Source organism: Lithobates pipiens, unplaced genomic scaffold (genome assembly GCF_037356315.1).
Source record: "Lithobates pipiens isolate NorthernLeopardFrog02 unplaced genomic scaffold, aLitPip1_a1.2 Scaffold_3, whole genome shotgun sequence".
In the NCBI taxonomy this organism is placed as follows: Eukaryota; Metazoa; Chordata; class Amphibia; order Anura; family Ranidae; genus Lithobates; species Lithobates pipiens.
The window spans coordinates 82,521,243-82,549,094 of record NW_027507790.1 but is presented as its reverse complement, the minus strand read 5'-3'; the positions used below and the strand labels follow the sequence as shown (position 1 = coordinate 82,549,094).

Below are 27,852 nucleotides of genomic sequence, written 5' to 3'. Positions count from 1 at the left end.
GTACTTGGCCGCATTCATCTTTTCCTTGATTGCAACCAGTCATCCTGTCCCTGCAGCTGAAAAACACCCCCACAGCATGATGCTGCCACCACCATGCTTCACTGTTTGGACAGGTGATGAGCAGTGCCTGTTTTTTTCCACACATACATACACACAGAATTAAGGCCAAAAAGTTCTATCTTGGTCTCATCAGACCAAAGAATCTTGTTTCTCACCATCTTGGAGTCCTTCAGGTGTTTTTTTTTTTTTTTGCAAACTCCATGCGGGCTTTCATGTGTCTTGCACTGAGGAGAGGCTTCCGTCTAGCCTCTCTACCATAAAGCCCCGACTGGTGGGGGGCTGCAATGATGGTTGACTTTCTACAACTTTCTCCCATCTCCCGACTGCATCTCTGCAGCTCAGCCACAGTGATGTTTGGGTTCTTTTTTACCTCACCAAGGCTCTTCTCCCCTGATAGCTCAGTTTGGCCGGCCAGCCAGCTCAGGGAAGGGTTCTGGTCGTCCCAAACGTCTTCCATTTAAGGATTATGGAGGCCATTCTGCTCTTAGGAACCTTAAGTGCAGCAGAAATTTTTTGTAACCTTGGCCAGATCTGTGCCTTGCCACAATTCTGTCTCTGAGCTCTTCAGGCAGTTCCTTTGACCTCATGATTCTCATTTGCTCTGACATGCACTGTGAGCTGTAAGGTCTTATAAAGACAGGTGTGTGGCTTTCCTAATCAAGTCCAATCAGTATAATCAAACACAGCTGGACTCAAATGAAGGTGTAGAACCATCTCAATGATGAGCAGAACAAATGGACAGCACCTGAGTTTAATATATGAGTGTCACAGCAAAGGGTCTGAATACTTAGGACCATGTGATATTTCAGTTTTTCTTTTTTAATAAATCTGCAAAAATGTCAACAATTCTGTGTTTTTCTGTCAATATGGGGTGCTGTGTGTACATTAACCACTTGCCGCCCACCCTATAGCAGAGTCTCCGACGGAGACTCTTTACCACGTCATCAGCCGCGTCCAATCACGGCTGATCACAGTGTAAATAGGAAAAGCCGGTGATCGGCTTTTCCTCACTCGCGTCTGTCAGATGCGAGTAGAGGAGAGCCGATCGGCTGCTCCTCTGACAGGGGGGGGTCTGTGCTGATCGATTATCAATGCAGCCCCCCCCCCCCCCCGAGGATGCCCACACTGGACCACCAGGGACGCCACCAGACCACCAGGGATGCCCAGCATAAGGTAATCCTCCCTAGACCACCAGGGATGCCAGTCAGTGCCCACAATGGATGCCAGTCAGTGCCCATAATGGATGCCAGTCAGTGCCCACAATGGGCATCACTGATTGGCATGCATTGTTTGCCACTGATTTTCATCCATTAGTACAGTATAATGTAATACAATGCTGCCTATCAGTGCCCACCTGTGCCGCCTATCAGTGCCCATCCGTGCCATCTATCAGTGCCCATCCATGCCCATATGTGCCGCCTATCCATGCCCATCTGTGCTGCCTATCCATGCCCATCCATGATGCCCATCCGTGCCAATCTGTGCCACCTATCAGTGCCAATTTGTGCCACCTATCAGTGGCCATCCGTGTCCCCATCAGTGCCACCCATCAGTGCCGCCTATCAGTGTCCATCAATGCCACCTCATCAGTGCCACTTCATTGGTGCCACCTCATTGGTGCCCATCAGTGCCGCCTTATCAGTGCCCATCAGTGTAGCCTCATAAGTGCCCATCAGTGAAGGAGAAAACTTACTTATTTACAAAGTTTTGAAACTGAAACAAAAAAAAAACATTTTTTTTCAAAATTTTCGGTATTTTTTTTATTTGTTTAGCAAAAAATAAAAACCCTAGAGGTGATCAAATACCACCAAAAGAAAGCTCTATTTGTGGGAAAAAAATGATAAAAATTTCATTTGGGTACAGCGTAGTATGACCGTGCAATTGTCATTCAAAGTGCGACAGTGCTGAAAGCTCAAAATTGGTCTGGGCAGGAAGGTGTTTAAGTGCCTGGTATTGAAGTGGTTAATGAGAAAAAAAAATTAACTTAAATGATTTTAGCAAATGGTTGCAATATAACAAAGAGTGAAAAATTTAAGGGGGTCTGAATACTTTCAGTCCCCACTATATATATATATATATATATATATATACATACATACACACACATATACACACACATATATATATATGTATATACAAAAAGATGAAGATGTGAGCATGAAATAGAAAGATGAGGTGGAGAAATGGTACTAAAAATATAAGAAAAGAAAGAGAAGCTAAATAGAGACAGCACTCTGATTAACGGAAAATTCCTATCAAAATACTTACCGTAATTTTCCTTTCCTGATGGACTCCATGGCAGCAACATGGCAGCAACGTGTGGGTTAAGTCCCGCCTCCACTACCCTATAGGACACCACTCCCATAAATCTTTGCTCCCTGCCCATGGCCGTGTTCGGTAACTAGCCTACTCCAGCCATTTTGGGAGGGAACTCCTGCTGCCATGGAGTCCATCAGGAAAGGAAAATTACGGTAAGTATTTTGATAGGAATTTTCCGTTTTCCTGACAGACTCCATGGCAGCAACGTGTGGGAAATAACTCGCCAAACACACTCGGGTGGGCAAAAATGCTGAACAAAAATGTATGTAACACTGTCAACCGACAGCACCTTTAAACCAAAATCAATGGAAGATAAACTGGTAGGTTCGACACAATAGTGAGCCATAAATGTATGAATGGATGACCAAGAGGCAGCCTTGCAGATAAACTCAGGAGCCACATGACGTGAAGCTGCCCAAGAAGTAGAGAGACTTCTCGTGGAATGTGCCGTAACCGCCTCAGGAGGAGCCAAGCCCTTCTCTTTAAAAGCCCACTGGATCGCCTGAACCACCCACGTGGCGATGGCTCTGACCAAAGCCCAAAGGCCTTTGTTTTTACAGTGAAAAAGAACAAAAAGATAATCCGATTGCCGGAAAGAAGCTGTTGCCTCCAAGTATCGTTTCAGAATAATTCCCATGTCGAGAGGATGAAGATCCTGACTCCCAGCCGAATTAAAGGTAGGAAGAGTAATATCCTGAATTTCGTGGAAGACTGAGGTAACCTTTGGATTCGACCCCAGTATTGGCACTAGGACCACTCTGTCAGGAAAAAATGTGAGGAAAGGATCCTTTGATCCTTAAGACTGAAACTCAGAGACTCTCTTTGCTGAAGATATGGCTACCAAAAAAGATGTCATTAGGGACAATTCTTTAAATTGAAAGTGTTCTGTCCAGTTGTGAGAAGAAGACGAGAACCAGCGGTAAATCCACTTGGGGAATCTAGGTTTCCAATGTGGTCTAAGTCTAATTGCTCCAGAGGCGGCTCTAGACTTTGTGAGGCCTTAGGCAAAAATTAGACATGAGGCCCCACTCACGCCCATAATGGTAAGAATAATTAAAGCAATAAAAATGTAATACTACATTGCAATGTACAGTGTAAAATTAACTGATGGCAATCCATCCATGGCCAGTCCTCAAGGATTCCAGTATGGTATTGGATCATATCACACCGGCGAGCTCACCCAGACCGTCCTTCCCTTTCCAAGGCTGTGCTCTGCTCTCAGCTGGGTGTGTCTTGTCAGCAGACCACCATTTGTGAGTGGCACAAAGATAACATTGACAGCTCAAGGTTGCAGCTCTCTCCACCAGTGGCATAGCATGGGTTGTCAGCGCCTGGGGCAAGGCAAGTAATTTACGCCCCCCTAACCCATGGACTTTTAGCTCTGGTCTGGTCACATGATCCCCGTGTCAGTCATTAGTGGCTGCAGGGGAGAGGAGAGAGCACTTGGCAATGGATGGTAAAGCCTGGAGCGGTGACATTATGCAAATCTTTACCAGCCACTGTTGTAGAATGCTTGGGCCTGCCCTCTCCGCCCTACTGGTAAAGGAGGCCATCCATCAAAGTGATAAGCCAATAACAACCTTTGGAGCCTTACCACTTCCTCTGGCTAGTCTAGATCTGTATATGATAGGTTTTGGGGGCTCAGGTCTCCTGAATGTTCCCCCAGGTAGGTAACAGGAATGCAACACCTATAGGGCCTTTTTTATGCCCTGAGATAGTTTGGACGGCTTAAAGGGCAAGTTCACCTTTTCACAAAAAATTAAAAGCTGAACTAACTCAAAGTATCCTGGCCACCCCTCTGGATCTCACTGTTCATAGTGCCCATGAGACCCCAGGCTTCTGGTGTAGAGGGCAGTGGTCTTTACACAGTACATGACCCTGGAGGAGGAAGGGGGGAGAGGACAGAGGAAAGGGGTGTAGAGAGGATATGGGTAGGGAAAAGAAGACAAAGGGAGGGGGAGAGAGAACATAGTGAGGGAATGGGGAGAAAGGACGGGGGGAGAGCGGGGGGGCAGAGAAGGGAGAGAGAGAGAGGACAGAGGGAAGGGGGAGAGGAGAGAGAGGGGGGGACAAGATAGAGAGGGGGGAGAAGAGAGCGGACAGAGGGAGGGCGAGAGGATAGAGAGAAGATGGGAGAGTACAAAGGGGAAGGAAAGAGAGGGGGAGGGAGTGAGAAAGGGCAGAGAGAATGGGGGGGACAAAGAGAGGGAGGGAAGGGAGAGAGGAAGGAGGGGGTAGAGGAGAGTGTGGACAGATGGAGGGGAGGGGGAGGGTATAGATAGAGGGAGGGGGAGAGAAGAGAGTGAGGAAGGGGGGAGAAGAGAGAGGAGGGGGGAGATAAGAGAGGGAGGGGGAGAGGAGAGAGTGGACAGGGGGAGGGAGGGGGAGAGGAGAGAGTGGACAGGGGGAGGGAGGGGGAGAGGAGAGAGTGGACAGGGGGAGGGAGGCAGAAAGGACAGAGGGGAAGAAAACGGGGAGGGAGGAGAGAAGACATAGGGGGAATGATAAAGAGAGGGAGGGGGAGAGAGAGAGGAGGGGGAGGGAGGAGAGAAAGTGAGGGGTGATGGAAATGGGGGGGAAGGGGGGATAGGAGGGTTAGAGGGCACAGGGAGGGGGGATAGAGGGGAGGGTAGGTAGGAGAAGAGGGGAAGGGGCTGACGTGATAATTAGGATAGGTGGGCAGTGTTGTACTGTAGGATCGTAGACAGTGGAAGACTGTCCATTAGGGGCTCATAGGTGCCGCCCTCCCCATCTATGTGCCCGGCCCCCTGATCCACATACAGGGCGCTGAAAGAATGGATTCCCATGATTAGAGCTGGAGGCTCTAATAGGCTTCAAAAAAAGGTGATCTTGGGGTGCAGAGCATTGCGCTCCAAGCCCACCCAGTTGTCCTCCCGGGCAATCAGGAAGCAGGCCATGAGACCCGTCACTCGATTGGCCGAATGAAGATGAGATCCGATCGGCCGACAGGAGGAGGAGGGAGGAGACACTAGGGAACAGGGGAAGAGAAGCTCGCTATATGGGGTAAGTGCGGGCCCTGACTGACTAACCTGACTAACGGAGGCGGTGGGGGGGGTGCCGCCCCTGAACTTGGGGGGGCCCACTGTGCCATCTGCGACTTGACAGGGGGCTGGCGGGGGGTGGATTGTTTGACAGCCCCCCCCCAAGAAAACACCAGCCACCACTGATTGCAGATAAAAATCAGGGTGTTCTGAGCTCCTCCTCCTGCCATCCAGACACATGTGCTCTCACCTACACTTCAAGTGGGACTTATATACCATGCTTTCACCCCCAGCCCCACAATAAGTGCTCCTCCTTCGTAGACATGCTGGAGATTGTAGTCCCATAGTCCCGCCCAGCCTCCACCTCTATCACACACAGCCCTCTACTCACTGTGCGTGTACTTCTTCCAGGGCTCCCGAGTCCCGCTATCGCTGCCCGCAGGTCCTGCTGTCTGCATCAGCAGTATGATGTGATGTGTCGGGCAGAGAAGAAAACTCTGCCTGACACAAAGCTTTGACCGAGATGAGGCTGCAGGGGAGCAATTCAGGAACCATGGTGCCTTGTATCAGTGTCCGTCCAGCGCGGAAGGGTGGGGGGCGGATCTTTAGAGCTTTCATCTGCTGGACGGACACAGATGCAGAGCATGGTTCCTGTAATTATTCCCCGCTGCAGCGATTCCCCCTCACTGCTCAGTGCAGGCAGGCAGCGCTGCTAGTAGTGTCCCGACTCCCGCAGCTGGCTGTGGCATCAGACCCAGGGGCAGCACGGGTCCACCAGCTGCCCAAGTTACGGCAGTGCTCCCCTTTCTTCAGTAGGCAAATTGTGCGGTCGCGAGGCCCCTGTGAGCGCGAGGCCTTAAGCGATCGCCTAATTTGCCTAATTAAAGAGCCGCCTCTGAATTGCTCCTTTAAAGAATTGCTGAACCAAGGGATGTTTAGCCCAGGATACTCCAGAGACTTGTACACGAAGAGCGCTGACAGATAGGGGAATGTCTAGTCTGGACTGTAAGAGACCCAAAACATCCTGAACCGTCAGATTACCATTAGAGCAAGACTTGGAAGACAAGTGACTTGTGAATCTAGACCAAATCCTCTCATACACCTGGTTGGTACTTTTCCTCCTTGCACCCATGAGAGTAGGAAAGGCCTCCTTGGGACAACCCAGAGCCTCTAATCTTCCCCTCTCAAAAACCAGACCCTCAGACATAGATGGGCCGGACAGGGATGGAGCTTCGAGCCCTGGGATAGAAGATCGGGTCTGAGAGGTAAGGGAATCGGATCTCTGACGCTGAGGAGCATTAGAAGCGGAAACCATGGCCTGTTGGGCCAAAAAGGTATTACAGCTATCACCTCTACTGCTTCTGATTTGAGTCTCCGCAGGAACTGTAGAATAATAGGAATCGGAGGAAAGGCGTAAGCTTTGTTGAACCGCCATCGATCCGTCAGTGCATCCACTCCGTAAGCCTGAGGATCCCGAAACCTGGAATAATACCTTGCCAGTTTCTTGTTGCAAGGAGAGGCAAATAGGTCAACCTCTGGGGAGAAACACAACGTTAGAATCCGCCTGAAAACTTCCTCGTGAAGAGACCATTCGTTGTTGTCCAGATTGACTCAAGACAGGAAGTCCGCTTGGACGTTCTGCGTTCCTGGAACATAAGTTGCTGTAATGCTGACCAGGTTCTTCTGAGCCCAAGACATGATTCGCTCTACCCCCTGAAGAAGGGACAGACTCCGAGTACCTCCTTGTCACCTTATATATGCCCCTGCTGTTGTGTTGTCTAGTCTGAGAAGAACCGAAGTTCCTGAGATCAGATGACGAAAGGCTAGGAGCGCCCGGAAGGCTGTCTTTAATTCTACAATATTCGACACCATCCCCCTGGAAGGGAAGTCCCAGGTGCCTTGTGCTACTTCCGTCAAACAGTGGGCGCCCCAGCCCCTGTTACTGGCATCCAAAGTTATTGATATCCATGAGATGGGGAGAATGGAATGACAATTGAATAGATTCTCCTTCTGAAGCCACCAGGGCAGAGAGATTCTCATTGAAGATGTGATCCGGATAAGTTGAGCCTTGTCGCCTAACCATTGGTGAAGAAACCCTTTTTGGAATGGTCTCATCTTCCATTGGGCCCACTTCACCATTGGAATGGTGGCCACCATAGTGCCAATAATTCTCAGGCACTGAAGAGCCGGGAGATGGGAGGCTGAGAGGGCCGGACGAATTCTGTCCCGAATTACCGGTACTTTCTCTTCGGGTAATGAGATGGTGCCCTTCACTGTGTTGAAGAGTGCGCCTAGGAATACAAGAGAGACTGAGAAGGAATTAACTGACTCTTTTCTAGATTCAGGATCCAACCGAATTCTTGAAGAGTGGAAATAACCTGATCCTTGTGCAATAACAGACGGTCTCTGTCCTGGACTAGCAGCAGAAGATCGTCCAAATAGTGGTGAAGACGAATCCCCTTGGATCTCAATAGAGCCACTACGGCCAACAACACCTTTGAAAGACTCGGGGGGATGTCGAAAGCCCGAACGGAAGACATACGAACTGAAGATGTGGTTTTCCTACTGAAAATCGCAGAAACTGCTGAAAATCTTCTGCCACAGGGACATGAAAGTAAGCGTCCTTTAGGTTTATTGAAAACATCCAGACGCCTGACTGTTGTATTGTTGACAAGGTTTCCATCTTGAACCTTTTCCTTTTTGATAAAATGATTCAGATGTGTAAGGTCTATGACTGGCCTCCAAGAACCGTTTTTCTTTTGGACCATAAAAAGAGGAGAATAAATTCCTCTCCCTCGTTGATCATCTGGCACGGGAACGGCAGCGCCTTGAGCCAGTAAAGATTTCACGTAGGCCAACAGGATCTGCCTTTTTTCTTCTGAGGTCGGAAGGGAGGTGGGAACATACTTTAGTCTTGGGGACCTGCTGAAGGTCCAAGAATGACCTGAAGAGACCGTTCTGACGGTTCAGAAGTCCTGGACTGAGGCTGCCCAGACATGCCGAAAAAGTAGAAGATGAGCCCCCACCTGGCCTATCTGAGCGGGCCCAATCTCAAAAAGATTTGGTTGGTTCCCTCTCTCCTGTCGCACTGCTCTTGGCGGATTTCTTGAAAGGAGGACTGCCTTGACTTCCATGACCTGGAATATTTTCGACCCGGTCTATAGCTACGGGCCTCCCTGGCCTGCTCTTGATATTGCTTTTTAGGAAAAAATCTCCTCTGGCTTTCTAAACGTCTATCCTGAGGGAGAAACCCCGACTTCCCACCAGAGGCCCGGTTTATGGCATTATCCAACTTATTCCCAAAAAGGGAAGAACCCTCGAAAGGGATATGGCACCACACCTGTTTAGATGCTGGATCAGCCAGCCAGGGACGGAGCCCAAGAGCCCGTTTGGCGGTTACAGCTGAAAGCATAACCCGAGACACTAAGCGGATGATGTCAATCGAAGCCTCCCCCAGAAAAGCCGATACAAGCCGTAACTCCTGGATAGGAGAGTTTTTGCGACTTCATCCGAAATGTTTCTGAGGGTATCATCCACCCTGTCCGTCCAGACTTCCATGGCCTTGGACATTGCCGCTAAAGCCAATGCTGGCTTGCATGCCAAACCAGCAGTGAGGTAGACTCTCTTTAAATCGGAATCAATCCGCCTATCTAAGGCATCCTTAAATGAAACTGTATCTTCCAATGGAAGGGTTACATGTTTTACTAGTCTCATCACCGCTGCATCCACGAGAGGAGCTGAAACCAGATACTTGACCTCATCCTCAAAGGGATATAACCTTAGGACTTTTGAGAGCATACTATTCTTTTTCTCAACTTTTAGTCCATTCATCCGTGATGACCTCACCAAGTTCAGACAGGAATGGAAAGTTAAGACGCTCCCTTTTAAGTTGCTTAAAATACTTCCTTTGTTTGGAAGGATTAGCCAAGTTCACAGCCTCTCTGATAGCCTCTCTGATAGCCTTCACCAAGGGGGAGAGTAAGGCAAAGTCAAACCCCACACAGGTACTATCTTCCTCAGAAGCTCTTGAGCATGCGACTCCCTGACTGGAGACTGAGGTGACTCTGACTGAGGCACAGGAGCCTGACTGGCACCGATCCCCTTGAGGGATTCTTCACCACATTTTCCACAAGGGACCTTAGATGCTGGTCCGTACCCCCTCTCTCACTAGAGGCTTTGGAAAAGCAGAGGTCACACAGGGATTTCCCAGTAGGAACTTGCGATCTGCATCCCCAGCAAGTATTAATAACTGAACGGCTGGATGAGCCTTGGAGGAGCGAGATCGATCCTCGCTACGGCGCCCGGATCTTGAGGGTGAGCCGTGATGTTTAGACTTAGAATATGAATGCCGGTGGTAAGACTTAGAAGAATCGCTTCCTCTATGCGTTGAGCTGCGTTGCTGTTCTGAACTAGATGGGCTAAGACAGAGATAGAAGAGACACACAGATAAGGAAAGATAACAGACTAATACCGGACCCCCCCCCCCCCCCCAGACAGTACCTATTATGAGAGGGCTGGCCAAATACAGGCGGAGGTGAGTCCATATCTCTAGGGGTTTCCATAAATGCTGCAAAGACATATAAGTAAGGCTGAGAGCACCATACACACACACGCCCACCCCCCTCTTCCCAGAAGGCCACCTACCTCCACAGAAGAAATCCTGGACAAGGGGAAGTCATATAATAGCCTACAAGCAATCCCAAAGCTTGCAGGCTATTTCCTATGTTTAAATAGGGCGCCTTAGTGACGCCATCATCGTATCCTGTGCGCCGCTACTGCGCATGCGCGAATAGCGTCATTTTGCCGCTATCGCGCATGCGCGAACCAAGCCTCGTTCCTGTGCCGCACTCGCGCATGCGCAGAACGAACGTATCTAACGAAAAACCAGGAAGTGAGCGGCGGCTGGAACGCAGGCTAATCCAGCCGCCATGCCTATACCCTTATACATGAAAACACAAAAAACGAACGGAAATGAAGGAAAAGCAAGGAACAAACACAAACTGCTGCCATGAAAAAGAGGAACAATCTTACCGCTCCCACACGATCGTCTCCAGGCCGAAGGTAAGAACAAAACATACCGGACTTCTCAGGGCAAAATAGGTCACCTGCTATTTAGCTGGGCTATCCGACCAAATGCGCAGCCTGCCTGCCAGTGGCTAGGTTCCTGGCTTCCTCCAGCGCTTATATCCAATGCCCACTCCATACCCCGCTAGTAGCTAGGGCTTAACGGAGTCATGCGACAATTCCATCCAGTCGCAATTCGGCCAAACCAACAATGGAACCGTGTGGGAGCAATCTTCAGGTAGAAAGATCATAACGTCTGGTCCTACGGAGGAGGACAAAAAAAGAACACGGCCATGGGCAGGGAGCAAAGATTTATGGGAGTGGTGTCCTATAGGGTAGTGGAGGCGGGACTTAACCCACACATTGCTGCCATGGAGTCTGTCAGGAAATTTATATTTCACAACCAATATCGGGAACACATTTTTGTGGTTGAGATAAGGGGTTAAAAAAAATGACATTTTTATCATTATAAGTACATTTTTTTATGTTTTTTTAATAAAAGATATATTTTAGAATCTAGTAGGTAAGATGTGAGGAAATTAAAGCGCATCAATTGTAAATGAATAGGAATGCAGTTCAGATGGGAAATTTTTGAGAGACAAATATATCAGCCCATTTCTCAGGCTTCTTCAATAGGCGAAGCAGCAAGATGTTGAAAGCTGAGTAACCTATGGAAACCAATCACAGTCACTTTTCAGTCACTTCAGCAAACAGAGATCTCACTGGTTACTCTGGGTTACGGCAAAATAAAAAAATATATAAAAATAAAGTGTGTGTGTGTGTTTGTTAACAGCTAACACCACTGTTAGCTGTTAATGTTTTTTTTTTTTTATTTCCTTTACAACTACTTCCTGACAGGCCCAGTCTTGTTTTGAGATGCAAGAGTTTAGAAAAACTGGGCTAGAAGTATCTCAGTTGGAAATTAGGTGTTGCATACACTGACAGCTTATCATTTTCCCATGTTACATAATTAGCTGCAATTAGGTCCTCGGTACGTACAATGTTTACATGTTGAATTCTGACACCAAATGGTAAGCCAACCTGGAGAGGGAACAGGCAGGTCTGTAGATGTCTTATAACAACACTTGATGTGTGTTTATGACAGTGTTTTCTCATCAACACATATTTAATTATGTTTTTTAATCAACAGCTACATACATAGAAATCCTAGAGAAAATTATTTTTTCAATTTGTGTTTTACTCAGTCTAGTAAAATGCAATGTACGTGAAAAAGAAAACCACCGTGAAGCCATAATTTGTGTATACTTTGCTTCCCATACTGATCACAAGCCTCCCCAAATCACAAATTCCAGCAACTAAAAACAACTGCTTCTAATAAAAAGGAACTAGATGGAGGATTCAGTGGTGGATTTAACGCATTGTGTGTAAAGACCTTTATGTTTTCTGGGACCTGCAGAAGCAGAATATTGACCAACTGGCCTATTTTCCTGCTAATGGCTAAAAAAAACATTTTTTTGGTTGCAAAAGGGGTATTAACATTTTTTTGGACATGGGAGAATAGCTGTTCCTGACGCCAACATGGCAGCATACATATGATATATCCACCCACAGGACCGGTTTAGCTCTATAAAAGTCTGACTGAGAGCTACACCCCCCCCATTCTCCTTTTTTCCTCAAAGATAAACACCTACAGACTGTTACAATCAGGATAAACTCTTAACTGTCGACTACATCGGAGTCCGTCTGGGTTCAAGCCTCTCCCAGCACACAGTCCCACATCTTAGGCTGCTAAACAAACCAACAAGATGGGGAGCCCCTTCTGGTGGTCTTTTGGGGCCGAGGTGTTCTCTAATCAGAGAAGATATCCCTTTGTTGTCCGATTTCCTTTAGACCATGTAGTGCAGGGGCCTGCCTGATTGCATACAAATTGAGGCTATTAAGGTGTGACCTCGTATTGTGTGGTTTCGGTAAATCTGAGGGAATAAAATCTGCAGAGGATTGTATGATGTGTATGTAGGCAGCCTAGCTGGCTGCAAGAGGAAGTGGGTTAGTAAGTATATATAGTCACTTTTCAGCCAATTTGATATGTTTATGTGTACATATGTTCAGAGCTGTTTAGCCTCTACAATTGTCTCCAGTACCATTTTGGAGAAGCCTGGTGTCCTGATAGGACAAGCAAATCTTGGGAAGTTTGGTCCGCCATTTTTGGGTATGTATTGGTGTCAGGAAAGGAAAATTAAGGTAAGTATTTGAAACAATTTTCCAATTTCCTTACCTTCTCCTTGGCATCACAAACCACACTCTACTCATTCAATTAGTGCAACATAGCAATAAACTGAACACCCCTCCAAGAGACAACGGGGTTCGTTTACTAAAGCTGGAGAGTGCAAAATCAGGCTCACTTCTACATATAAACCAATCAGCTGCCAGGTTTTATTGCCAAAGCCCAATTGAACAAGTTGAGGTTAGAAGCAGATTGGTTTCCATGAAGACTGATTTACCACTCTCCAGCTTTAGTAAATAAACCCAAATAGACCACTGGATGTAATTGGACTTTTCACATATTTTGTCCTTTTTTTTTGTTTATTGTATATTTTTTTGGATATTACTGCATGAGGAAATCTTGTGCTTCCTCCTTTTACACTTATTAATATAGGGAGATCTGGTGTATTTAATATTTAATAACTAGCACAAAGAATTTGTATGAAAATTGGAGATAGTTTTCTTCCCCAATTAGGAAGAGGTTTGGCACTGGTAAACACTAAAATTCCTGGGGGTTCTTTTCTCCCCTTTTTTTCTGGGTTTTTTTTCTGTGTTTTCTGGCTTTTTGTTTGTGGTTAGGTTTTTCTACGGCAGAGGCCTCTACCAATCACTTTTTATTTTATTTTTCGTATTTATATTTATATCTTTTGATCTGAGATTCTTAAATATTAATGAAACTATATGTAAAATAAGTGGCACTAGCTCACTTAGGTGATACAAAGTGGGGTGCAATCAATTTTTGCCTTGAGTTTAAGGTGTTGGATAAATGGGGTGTTGTTGAGATAAAATACGGAACACGGGTTTAATTCACATAGTCCCTGGGGACACGTTAAGGTGATAGATAGACATAAAAGGTTTGAGGAAGCAAAGAGTGTTACTGAAATTAATTGGGTGGAGGTAGCGCCAATAACCTTTAATCAAGAATCATTCAAATAAACCCAAATGTTCCTGTTTTTTTCTCCAGCATAGGATCATGGCTGAAGACTTCTACTTTGCTGTAGTAAAGCTCCAGCTGTCTGCAATGTTCTGCAGGATGGCCTCTAAGCTGAGGCTATGCAGAAGTACCCTTTCAAGTGACATTGGTCAGATGCTCTTTTAAATGCATGGTGAGATAATTGTGACCATTTGTAGGTGGCAGTATAGTTTTGTTTATTTTTTCCTTTTTGGCTTGTCTGTGCTATATACAGGTAACTGTAGCGCAAAGTATGTATTCCAAGGTTCAGCCAGGTGGGTAGTGCACATATGCAGTCTGGCTGAAATCCCTAGGTGGCACAGATAAGTAATGGGGTGGGTCGGTGCTCTATTTGAAACCCACTGGCATTAGACCCAGGAGGGGCCTGGGGTACACTGCTGACAGCTACAGCATTTTTGCAGTGTCTTCCTGTGCATTCCCAAGCCATGCCTTAAAGCATTGGACTACTTTCACTTATATTTGTTTGGTAGGTCACTTTCACTGCTACCTGCAATTTCCTCTAGTAAATTCAGGACCGACAGACTGTTTTCTAGAAGTCGACATAAGCAGAGAATGTAAATAGTGCCAGTGCAGTAGGTAAGTGTCTGTGGTTAGCCGGGCTGGCAGCTTGTTTCCTATTTTCTACCTATAAGAGGTCTGGACATAAGTCCAAGCATGCATTTAGGATGAGAGGCTTTAGAGAGGAAAATACACCAGCTCACCTATGCGAGAGATCAGATGCTCCAGAAGTGTCACTGCCACAGTCACCTGCCACTGTTTTACCAACCCAATCACCTGCAAATGGCAAATGTTGGGCATGTCCTAGGCAGGCTATAGTAGATAACCTTGTAAAAACTGCCTTATGGAAGCTGCCAGAGAAAGGGATGCAAACAGGGAGGTTTTTACTCTCATCAAGCAGGTCATAGGCCACACTTTTCAGGAATTCATCCAAACCTCAACCCCTTTACGTGCAACTCCACCTCCTCCTACACAATTGCCAACCTTTTCACCTAGAGCATTCCAGGAACAGGATCCTGACTCTGTGGAGGGTTCCTCATTAGAGGAGCAAGAAGATTACCTTGGAGAGTTCGACTTAACCCTCATTAAGGCAGTGAGGGAAACTCTCCAATTGGAGGAATCACCAAAGCCTGCCCAAAAGTGACATACAGTTTACCAATAACTAAAAAAGGAAGTCTCCACCTTCCTGTTTATGAAAGAAATTAGGGAGCCGGTGTGGGATGAGTTTGGGAAGATCGACACGAAAACATGTAGAATTACATTAAAAGGTAGTGATGGGCCGAATACCCCACCCTGGTTTTGGTTTGTGTATAGAACCTGCTGCAGCAAAACTCACATTTATTTTATTTGTAGCTGTTGATTAAAAGAAAATGTTAAAAACTGATTCTCCCTGCAAGCTTTTTTTATTTGGACAAGCTAGAATTTATATGTAGGACATGTGGGCGGTAAGGAGTGTTTTGTTTCAATGCAGCAGCAGAAAATAGCATACAGAAAAATTTGCCAGCTATACTCTACAGCTGGTGTGCTACTGGCAGACATGTTGCAAGGACTTGTGACACCCTTTGCTGTAACCATCATCTCTGTGAGTGGAAGCTACTGAGAGGTCATGAGATATAGCAGCGGTAGACATGAAAGGCAAGGAGGGAAGAGGAGAAGAATCCTGCCCCTTGTGTGTGGCTTTCAGGTACTCTTTCCAACAGCCTGAGTGGTGGGAAGTTAAATGCCTTGTCAAGCATGTGGTACCCAAATGGCTGGTGTTTTTGCCACATTTGATCTGCTTGTGGCAGAGATTGCAATCGGCTGCACATATGCTAAAAGAGGCCAACACAAAACTTTTTTTTTTTTTATGAAAAGTGGTGTTTGGTTAAATTGAGGACTGATGCTGACAGAAATGTAAGAACTAATAAAAAAAAAAAACGGGGAGCAGGAGTGTCACAGTCAGAAAAACTGCATCCGACAATAAAAAAAATAAAGGGAGCAGGCAGGGGGCAAAAAAAAAAAAAAAAATGAAAGACAACCCCCCCCCCCCCCCCCCAAAAAAAAAACCAAACAAAAAAGAAGGTATGCAGCACTAAAGGTTACGTAAGGCTGTGTTAATCACTGACACACTATACTCACAATAAGTGAACACACTAACTCACAAGCAGCAATGGGAGCCCTGCTACATCTATCTCCACTCCAACAACACACTGTAAAAAATTTTGATGGGACCTTAACTTTTTATACTGTGGGGTGGGACTATGAGCACTGATTGTAGAAAGTGATAATCACTTTGTCCAATCAGGGCTCTGACAGTGCTAATTGGCAAAGCCTTGCACTTAACCAGCGGCCCTAGACTGAAGCATAAGGTGTGCAGTGCATTGTGGGGAGCTCGGCAGGCGAACATCCCACCAAGCGACCCGCAAATTCAGCTGTTTGTTGAATGGGCGATGTTCGGCTCAAACTGTTCAGCCAACACTATTTATAGGGAAGACTAAACACCCCCACTAGTGGATGCTTCCTTGATGCACCTTCCTAGGCATGTCATCCTCAAATTGGAGGACATGATATAATTCTGGGTTACCTTAAACTACATAATAGATTTGACCTTAAAAAGGTGTACGCAGCATCAGGCATTGCTCTCTATCGTGGCTCTGGTGTCAGGCAGATATGCTTGATTAGATCATTTATAGGGCCACAAGTGTCAAATCAAATCTTATACTGCTAGACAAAAGCCTGTTTAGGCAGGGAAGGTTTCAGTGGCAGGGCCCTCCTTCAAAAACTTCTAGACACTACTGCTGAATTTGAACAGATCTGAAAAGAAAAGTGGGCAAATATTGCAAAGTCTAGATTTGCAAAATTAGTAGAGATATATCCCAACAGACTAAAGGCTGTAATTAAAGCAAAAGATAGTGATCCTTTTTCCAAACATTTTTTTTTTTACTTGAATGTTATAAGTTGCACTTGTAAATACAGCTTGATAAAAACAGTATTTTTTTATAACAGCTTACCTGTAAAATCCTTTTCTTTGATGTACATAAGGGGACACTGAGCCATAGTAGGTACTATATGGGTTATAGGGCCACTGATAGGTGATGGACACCGACACGCCCTAAGGCAAGAAGTGTACTCCCTATATAACCCCTTCCACTACTGGAAGTCCTCAGTTTTGTAGCCAAGCAATACAAGTGTATACCAAGAAGGGAGGGTCCTCCATGTTCCCTGATGTACATCAAAGAAAAGGATTTTACAGGTAAGCCGTTTTAAAAATCCTGTTTTCTTTTCATACATCATGGGACACAGAGCCATAGTAGTTACTATGTGGGATGTCCCATAGCAATGGTAACTGAAGGGAGGGAGACACAACAAAAAAGTAGGGCAAAGAGAGGCCAGAGGACTTATACTGCAGCCTGCAGTACACTGCACCCAAAAGGCAATATCCTCATGACCTTTAACATCGATTTGATAAAATCTGCTAAATGTATGAACTGAAGACCAAGTTGCGGCCTTACAGATCTGAGCCATAGAGGGCTGATGATGCACCGCCCAAGAGGCGCTGATCGCCCTGGTCGAGTGTGCTTTAACATGAAAAGGTGGAATTTTCTTCCTTAAACCACAAGCTTGAACAATCACTCGATAAATCCATTTGGAAATAGTAGATTTTGATGCTGCCTGTCCCATTTTTGGACCTTCTGGCAGAACAAACAAAACATCCCTTTTGCAAACCTGAGCAGTCGCCTTTACATAGACCATGGGTCTTCAAACTATGGCCCTCCAGTTGTTCAGGAACTACAATTCCCATGATGCCTAGTCATGTCTGTGAATGTCAGAGTTTTACAATGCCTCATGGGATGTGTAGTTTCGCAACAGCTGGAGGGCCGTAGTTTGAGGATCCCTGACAGACTCTGATCGCTCTTACTACATCAAGGGAATATAGTGCCTTCTCTTCCCTAAATTGAGGCTCTGGGGGGGAAAAAAAAAAAAAAAAAAAGGAAGAATAAGATCCTGGTTTAAATGAAAACCTGTCACTACTTTTGGTAGGAATTCAGGCTGAGGACGCAAACCCACCCTTATCCTGATGAAATATGGCTCCTACAAGACAGAGCCTTTAGTTCTGATACTGTTCTAGCAGAAGAAATGGCAACCAGAAAAGATTATCTTTCCTGTCAAAAGAACCAAGGGAATTTCTCGTAAAGGCTCAAGAGGCTGATTCTGCAAAGCCGATAAGACCAAATTTAAATCCCAAGGATTTAGAGGTGCCTTGATAGGGGGATTGATCTGCGTTACCCCCTGTATAAAGCTACGTACCAGAAAGTGGATGTTGAAAAAACACTGACAAGGCCGAGATCTGGCCCTTGATAGTATTCAAGGCCAGATTCATTTCTAATTCCATTTGTAGGAAATCAAGGATCCTACCTATAACATACTTCCTGGGGTGCCAACCCCTGGATCCACACCAAGAAACATATGCCTTCCAGACTCTATAGTAAATGATATTGGAAGCCGGATTCCTGGCATTAACCAAAATAGACACTACTTAAAGAGATAACCCATGATCAGTAGGATGGAATACCGGACCTTGTGCAATAATGGCAGAGTCCAAAGGAACTCCTACCACTATCTTTATGATCTTGACAAACCAAGATCTTCTGGGCCACCTCCTTTTGTTCCTGTTTGATCCTGCGAAGAAGACGCGGAAGTAGCAGAACTGGAGAAAACGCATAGATCAGTGAAAACTGATCCCATGGGAAGACTAATGCGTCTGTTCCGCATGCTAGCCAATCCCTCGTTCTCGACACAAAGTTGTCGACTTTGTTGTTGAATCTGGGCGCGAACAGGTCCAAGTCCCGAATACTCCATCTCTGACATATTGCTAGGAAGATGTCGGGGTGAAGAGACCATTCCCCCGGAAATAATCGTTGGGGTCTCAAGTAGTCTGCCTGCCAGTTTTCTATTCCTGGAATGAAAATCGCAGATTGGCAAGGAATGTTGTTTTTTGGCCAAGCTAGAACATGATTCACCTCTTTTTGGGCTGCGCGACTTCTCGTGCCCCCCTGGTGATTGATGTAAGCCACAGCCGTGGCATTGTCTGATTGAATCCTGACAGGACAATCCCGTAGCCTGACCGTCCAAGACTCTAGGGCCAGACATACTGCCCAAATCTCCAAAATATTGATTGGCACAGTCCTTTCCAAGTTGGACCATGTCTCCTGGACAGAATAATCTTCCACGACTGCTCCTCAGCCTACAAGGCTGGCATCTGTCATCACCACTTTCCAGGATACTGGCAGAAAAGATTTCCCCTTTTCGAGGTTGCTGGATATTAACCACCAATTTAGGCTCTGACGTACGTTGGGGGATAAACGTATTGGAAAATCCAAAGCCTGAATCTTTTTGTTCCAGACCGACAGGTTGGCGTTTTGTAGCAGTCTTGAGTGAAACTGTGCGTAAGGGACAGCCTTGAAGGAAGCCACCATTTTCCCTAACAATCTCATGCACAGCCGAATGGAAGGATTTTTCTTTGTTTTGACAAGTTGAATTAGTCCCATGATGGAACCGGATCTTGTCTAGGGTAAGAATACCTTCTTCTGTACGGTATCTATGTCCAGCCCCAAGTACTGTAATCACCTTGATGGTTTTAAGGAGGCTTTTTCTAGGTTGAGTATTCAACCCAGAGATTCTAGGTAGTTTACAGCTGTGATCAGACTCTGGTTTAGACCTGAGACTGAATGATCTATTAAAAGTAGATCGTCCAAATAGGCTAGGACCATGGAGATATGCATCTTTGATATCGATTGAGGCCAAAAACTCCCCTCCTTGCAGGTTGGAAACAACCAATGGAATTGACTCCATGCAAAAAGATATTTAAGTGCCAATTCAGATCTTTGATCCTCTGTTTGGTTTTGGAACCGTGAAAAGGTTTGAATAAAAACCTGTGCCCTGTTCCTCTAAGGCAGGGATCCTCAAACTACGGCCCTCCAGCTGTTGCGAAACTACACATCCCATGAGGCATTGTAAAACTCTGACATTCACAGACATGACTAGGCATCATGGGAATTGTAGTTCCTGAACAACTGGAGGGCCATAGTTTGAAGACCCATGCTCTAAGGGAACCTCTGATATCACCAGCTAGGATAAGAGATGATCCAGAGCTAGAGAGACTTCTTTTTCTCTGGATCCCTGGGAACATTTGATCTTAGAAAACGAGGAGACGGAAACTCTTGGAACTCTAGTTTGTAACCTAGAGACACCGACGAAGCCACCCATCTGTCTTGACATTGTTCCTGCCAGACTTTTGAAAATTGCAGGAGCCTTCCCCCCACCCGAGCGAGTGGCAGTGCCCCTTCATAAGGAGGCTTTAGCATTCTGTTTTGTAGGATTTCTGCCCCAAGATCTCTTTTGACCCTGGTGCTGCCCTTGGGGGTCTTCCCCTTGAACCTGGCCGTTGAGGCCATCGAGACTGCCTAGAGGCTGATGCCCCTGACACAGGTAAGGAAGCATGCTTAAAAAGGAGAAATGTTTGAACGTCTTCTTTACTGGTAAAAAAGAGTGCTTTTCCCATTAGAGATCCTTTGGATGTATTTATCCACATTGTCTCCAAATAGCCATTCACCATGAAAGGGGAAACTGACCAAGAGTTTACACGGTGCTTCGGCTGACCAATTTTTCAGCCACAGAACTCTGCGAGAATGAACTAGTCCAAGCATAAGCCGTGAAGCTTGAATGATAGAATCTTTCATAGCATCTACTGTGAAACATAGTGCATCTGATACACCAGCCCATTGCCGGGCCTGCTGATCAGGCAGAATCTTAAGTATCTCCACAAACTGTTCCTTAATGGACTGACATACACCAATTGCCGCAAGCACCGGCTGCGCTACTGAACTTGTTAAAGACATATGGCTTTTGGAAAGAAGTTTCAACTTTTTATCTGTTGGATCCTTTAACATTAGCGAATTATCCACCGGACACGCGAGACTCTTGTTTACTGAGGCGATTGCAGCATCAATTGCTGGAACCCCCCCCATTTTTTTTATAGAAATCCTCTTCCATAGGAAGAAGTATGGAGCATTTCTTAGAAGGATAATATTGTTTATCCAGATGTTCCAATTCAGAATACATAAGCTTTTTTAGCCATGAATGAATAGGAAAAGCATCCCCAGATCGGGGACGTTTTAATGATCCCAAACCAGAGTTGGGTTCATCAAGAGCCTGTGCTGCAGGCATCAAAAAGGTTGAACAAACCAATTTAGTAAGAGAGTGCACAAGCAACCTGTCTTGTGATGCTACTCCCTCTATATTAGGATCCTCAGAAGAGGATATATATTATTATCTACCAAATCTCTTGGAAGATCTTCCTGCTCCCCTGCCCCTTGCACCTCAATAAGAGGGTCCTGAGCACTAGATGGGGATCTGCTATGTTTAGACCCACTATGGAGAGATATCATAGCATCAATCTTCTTTTCCAAATTACAAAATGGTAGAAGAGAAAACCTCCTGTGTGATATATACAGGGACTGAAGTGTCCAGTGCCTCTGCAACAACAGTCTCCCCTGACAGCTCAGTTTGACAGGCAATAGATTTAGTTTGTTGTGAAACCATTGACCCTTTAGAACCCAAATGCCATGTACACGCGATCGGATTCCCCGACGAACTTGGTCCGGCGGACCAGAGTCCACTGGACAATCTGCCCGTGTGCGGGCTCCGGCGGACTTAGAAAGAAGTCTTGAATCAAAATTGGCCGCCAGACTCGGCAGTCCAGCGGATAATCCGCCCATCTGTGTGCTAGTCCGCCAGACTTTTGAAATGAATGGACTTGCCCACACACAGAGAAAAGTCTGTTCATTTTGAACGTGGCTCCAGGTAGACGGGACTAACGAAGGAAGTGAATGTTGCCGCCTCCATCGGCGAGATTGACACCTCGCTAGCCCCATCACCTGGTATGGATTTAAAGGGGAACCCCTATGCTGAAAAAAAACGGTGTGGGGGTCCCCCAAGTCCATAGCAGACCCTTATCAGAGCACGCAGCACGGTCGGTCAGGAAAGAGGGTGGGGGTGAGCAAGCGCCCCCCCTCCTGAGCCATACCAGCCGCCTGCCCTCAACATGGGGGGGTGCTTTGGGGAAGGGGGGCCCTGGATTGAACAGTGCTCCGGGAGATGTTCAAAGCTTGGGATTTTTTCTTAGAACATAATTCTACTTTAAATTCCTCCACAACTTTATCCCTGACCTGTCTGGTGTGTTCCTTGACCTTCACGATGATGTTTGTTTACTAAGGTTCTCCAACAAACCTCTAAGGGGGTTCACAGAACAGTTGTATTCATACTGAGATTAAATTACACATTTGGACTCCATTTACTAATTAGGTTATTTCTGAAGGCAATTGGCTCCACTAGATTTTAGTTAGGGGTATCAGGGTAAAGGGGACTGAATACAAATGCACACCACACTTTTCACATATTGGTAAAAAAAATAAAATAATAATAATTCAATTGAAAAAAAACAATCATTTTCCTTCCACCTCACAATTAAATGCCACGTTTTGTTGGTCTATCACATAAAATAGATTTATGTTTTTGTTTGCAACATGACAAAATTTCAAGAGGTACGAATACTTTTTCAAGGCACTATACCCAATGAAGTCCAGCATGTGGTGGGGTCACACAGTCAATGCAGTAAACTGTTATTTTACTTACCCCATGAAGCGGGCAATCCTTACCACAGATGCAAGTTTCAGTGGTTGGTGAGCACTGTCAAGAAATCATGGTCATTGGGAATTCAATGTCCCCAGATAGTGCCAAACTTCTTAGACCTCAGAGCAGACTACAGACCTTGGCTTATGCACTCAGGGGTCAAGCTGCCTTTTTAAATATAGACAACAGGACAAGGATTGTGGTGGCTTATGTGAGATAATAGCTCCAATGATGAAAATCTAATATACTTTGGGTGATGATGAATGGCGCCTACGCCCACAGATGTTCAGCATATTGGTGAAAAAAATGAGGATAACAAAGTGGACTTATTTACCTCCCCACAGAACACCAAGGTGAACTAGGCTGCCCAGGAATCCTTGACAATTGTAACATTCATTCTACCAGAGAGGCCATTCCTCTCCAGAACCCATTTCTCCTCCCTCAGTGGCCCGATCTTCTTCCCAAAGCTAGAGTGATTTACCCATGCCTGGTTCGTCTGAAACTGATGGCCTGACTCTTGAAAAGAGTAGAGGGTGATAAAGCACCCTATGAAGGACACCTAGAACAAATTAGGGGGTACAATAGTATTTAGTGGTGGCGGTGGTGGGACTCACTGAGTTTGCAGTAGTATCTAGCATTGACCCAGCAACACTACAGGGACAGAGTGTTTTAACCTCCCTTTCAGATGGGCATCAACATAGCCATTCAGTTCACTTAAGGTCCAAGCATCCAACATCTTAGCCTTTATGTGCACATCATAGCAACATGCAAAAAAATAAATAAAAATAAAATTTAAAAAAAAAGGGGGAGAAACGCTGGTGCCATGGAAGTCAGCATATATAATTGTTTTATTATAGCATGTGAACAACAATTTCCCAATTTCTCTCTGGGATTAATAAATTACTCTGTATCAAGTCAAAAAAAAAAAAAAATAAAAAAAAAAAAAAAAAATCTATGTGTTTTGGCCATCAGGCCTTAATCATGGCTAACAAATAAGTGACACAAAACAGCTTAGATAGTCACAGATTCCTGAAATATGGGAGAACTTGCAGTAAAAGAGTGGCCATCACTCCAAAATTGTACTTTCTGCCTAAGATGCCACAAAGAACATGTATAACTCAAGTGATGTTACCAACCTTTTGTCATTGGAAAGCAGTCAAATGCATCCATTTAATGTAGCAGAGAGTCTATCACAGTCATTAGTAATATATCAAGAAGAAACGCAAAGCCAATAAGGGCTCCCTGAGAACCCTTTTCTTAGGGCTAGTTCACAAGAGATACAGTTCTGTGCAGTTCCGGTTTTTCTGCACCAATACAGTCAGTTCCGGTCAGTTTATGCACCGGAAACTGACTGCATGGTGTGAACTAGAGCCATTGGAATACATGGAAAACACTGTGAATGCGTTTTTAGCGTCTGGTGTGAACTGGCCCTTAATGAAGGACTAGGACCATTAGCCAGACCTTTAAGCTGAAAATCTGCAAGGTGACAACGTAGTCTTCACCAAATGCATTTTTGTCATAGTACTTTCTGCTGCCTTTAAGAAAAATTAAAGTCTACCCTCTCACACAGGGCAAGTTATTTCCCCAGACGTGTGGTCTCATGGAGATGTCAGGAAAATTGAAACATTTCTTTCTTTGTAGCACACAAACACACCCCAAGTAGGGGTATGTATCTAAAACTCTCCTGCTGGGATAGGGTTTACATTAATAGCTACACAATCCTGAGAGTTGAAAAGAGAGAGTCAAACCACATGTGTGCTGCAATGCAAGTCAAGAAAGAAAAATACAATAAGTATTTGTAATCAATTTTGTCCATTCTCCTTTACACAATTATCACTGAATTGTGTGCTTCTGATGCCACTCTTCATGAGCAATCAGCACCTGAAATGCATTAAAGAACCCTCATTTCTGTAGTGTTGATCTTCTGGTTCCCCACTGTGATCAATGGTTCATTCTGCCATCTCCTATAGGACACAGGATTATTTTATTTATTTTTTTCGCTCAAGAAATTTCAATTGGCAATTCCTTTTCAATAGAGCTGTATGCAATACCAGGGCAGGCAAGACTTTACAGGCAAATTTAGTACTGTGAGTTTCAGTTGGTAACAGGGTTGTTTAAGAAGACTGACCAATTACAAGGAGCACAGTGTTTTCAGTCTACTAGAGAGCGAGTGTAATCTTGGAGGTTATGTACACATAATAAAACAAGATCAGTCAATATCATGCTGGATGAAAAGAAACATATTCAAAACACCACCAGTATTATTAAAATGTGTGTGATTTGATCAGTAAAGAATATTTTATTGTTAAAAAAAAAAAAAAAAAAAAAAGTGCACCTAAACCTCTGAGACAAACAGTTATTTCAGAGGAAAGGACCTTTGGAACCATTGAATTCCTGAATAATTGATCAATTATCTGTTTCTGTATGGTCAACAAAAAAGGTGTTAAATTTTAACATGTGCGACTATCGTTTGGCCAAGTTATAGGTCTGCAATTCTGCTCTTGCCCCTTTAATTGCATGTGTACGCTTCTCCTAAGCTTTCAGCGTCAACTTTGCTAGTCCCTCCAAAACCACATCTTGGCAGGAAGCCAAATGGTGCGTTAATACTTTTTTTTTTTTTTTTAACAGACCCTTTGCACTCGAGCATCTCTGATGCTCCCTGAAATATATTCGAAATTTGCAATTAACATAACCTTATAAACTCCTTTAGTTGCCTCTAATGTAAGCTTCATTTCTTGGCTGCACTGTATGCAGTTTATGTCAAAGGGCATTCTAGTACAAATTGGGGGCCCAGAGTTGTGAACTACATAGAGCTCTATTCCGTTTAAGCCCCCGTTCACACCTATGCGAATTAGATGCGGCTTACACCGCATCCAATGTGCAGGACATTTTAAAATACATTCATTTGAATGCATCTGGTTCACATATGTGCATTGCATTCACACTGCCCAGTGCACAAAAAACATGGGCGTTTTCTGGGCATTGCGGTGCAAATTACAAACCATTATCTTCTATGGGAACGCATCTGATTTGCAGATGCATTCCGTTCTGAACACAAATTCTCTCCTTCTCCTCACTACACCTCCCCCCCCCTCCCTGCTCTGCAGCTAGAACGCAGAGGAACCTCTGATTTTTATCTTCGCAGTGAAACCATGCTTCAAATCGCAATGCACATGTGTGAACCCAGGCTTAATCTAGTTTTGTACAAGTGTGTAACCACAGTTAGGCATGGTTGCAGCACTGTAAATTTATATACAGTTAATAATGGATTAAATATACAGTTTATATAAATGTATATATTTCTGTATACAAATCATACACAAAGCCATAGAAGGCTACGTTTCTCAATGTTGCCTTGCTCTCCATGTCTCTTCGATTTTGTTCAGCAGAGGGCAGCCAAGTACACACATCATTTTTAGCAAGCCGCTTATTTAAATGTCAGGTTTCCATTAATGAAACACTCAGTGCAGAATTCCTCTTCATTGGTCCCATCTACAGTTGCAGAAATTACCTTATTTCATAAGCCAACTGCAAGTATTTAGCTCCTGTTTCTTGCTGAATATGAAACACGTCTAGGCCCTGCTTTTGGAGTGCTGCTATAAGATATGAATGTGTACAAAGGTCTTTTGTTGGCCCAAATGCATCAGGTAACAAATCAAGGGGCATTCTGGACTGCACACAATACTCCAAGCACCAAACATTCGGTAGTCTTTTGATGCTTGCCTTGGGTACTTCAGAAAAAGCCCAACGTCATCTTTAACATGGTTCTGCTTGATGCTTTTCCATCAGAGATTTAATCCATGTGGTGCCATTGATAAGTTTTGTAGTGGCAATGATATATTCTGTGCCACCATCCTCCAACTGAGACAGAAATCTAAGGGCAGCAATTTCTGCAAACGTCACTCCACCAAGGAAAAAAATGAGCATCACCTTGTTCTCACCCTGCTGACCTGCAGTAAAGGAAAGACAGGCAATTATACAAAATGTTAATAAATAAAAAAAAAAAAAAAATAATAATTGTGTGTAAATATATATATTTATTTATATAACACACACACACACACACAATACATACTTTTTTTCCCCCCTTTGCCTCCATGAGTTAGCTTGAGAATAGTTAATGATTTAATTTAAAACTTTAATTATGGAGTAGCAGATGTCTCAAATCTACATTATGGTTCTCGCTACTAGATTTTCACTTAAAACCCATTTACAAGCAGAAAACATGCCAGATGAACAAAACCCTTATTGTTGTTGAGAAACCATCCCCCCAGCACAAATGTACACATTTGTGTATACATTATTTATATATGTCACATATATGTGACATATATATCCATTGCTTATCATATGCGAGACAAAAAAACACAGTAAAGAAGAAACGCTAAACACTCAGTGAATATGCGAATAATACACAATCTAAACTCAAAATGTATCCAATAAAGTATACACATAACATAAATAATATTGATTGTTACCACTTTAAAACTATAATAGCAACACCCTGTGAAGTGAATAGTTGCAATAAATTCTATGAATAAGTAAATAAAGTGTCCAGTTTTAAAACACAAAGAGTCCAACGCTCATTAGATAGTGACCAGTGAATCAATTATAATTATAATTCATAAAGACTTCCAGAAACACTCCTCCACCACACCACCGTGACTTCAATCCCCTTATGTGCACACACTCACCGGCTGATTATGATTCACACTGCCGTGTTTGGCTATAGACGCTTCATCCCTGTGAAAAGAGGGTTTAAGAGCGATAGATCTTCAGGTGTCAGAGGCAAATGCACAGCTCCCAATTAATCCTCTTTACACACTCCATATGTAAATGGGGGGAAAAAAAAAACAGCCTCCGATAGCGTAAAATCTTCACACACTTTAATCTCATAAAATTTCACTGCATTGCACTCACATGTGGAATATCAAAGGCACACAATAAACAAATTGCACATCACTCCAAGACCAAAGTAGCTGGATAATGGATGGCCACAGCAGATCCAGGGCTTACGAGATGGCAAGATAGCAGCTGAATTGACTGCATGATTAAGTCAATTCTATGACGAAACATGTTGGGGGCATGGCTACAGAGTGATCATTGAGGTAGACACGGAACGCTGACCAACATACACCGAGTGGCTACTGATGGGGGCTGGGACGAGGAGTGGCAAGTCTTACAGCTGCTATCTTGTTATCTCGCAAGTCCTGGGTCTGCTGTGGCCATCCATTATCCAGCTACTTTGGTCTTGGAGTGCTGTGCAATTTGTTTATGGTTTGCCTTTGATATTCCACATGCGAGTGCAATGCAGTGAAATTTTATGAGATTAAAGTGTGTGAAGGTTTTACACTATCGGAGGCTGTGTTTTTTTCATTTACATGTGGAGTGTGTAAAGAGGATTAATTGGGAGCTGTGCATTTGCCTCTGACTGACGCCTGAAGATATGTCACTCTTCATCACTATGAAAAGAGGGTTTAAGCGTCTATAGCCAAACATGGCAGTGTGAGGTATAATCAGCTGGTGAGTGTGTGCACATAAGGG

General features: G+C 44.6%; 1 protein-coding gene across 1 annotated transcript in view; it reads right to left on the bottom strand.

Annotated features, from left to right (window-relative positions):
- Positions 1-24,273: 24,273 nt before the first annotated feature.
- Positions 24,274-27,852, bottom strand: part of VPS33A (VPS33A core subunit of CORVET and HOPS complexes) — a 33,369-nt gene continuing 29,790 nt past the window's right edge. Inside the window, exon 13 of the mRNA XM_077461952.1 lies at positions 24,274-26,258. Coding sequence (XP_077318078.1) covers positions 26,065-26,258 — 194 coding nt within the window. The 3' untranslated portion in view covers positions 24,274-26,064. The remainder of the gene's footprint in view (positions 26,259-27,852) is intronic.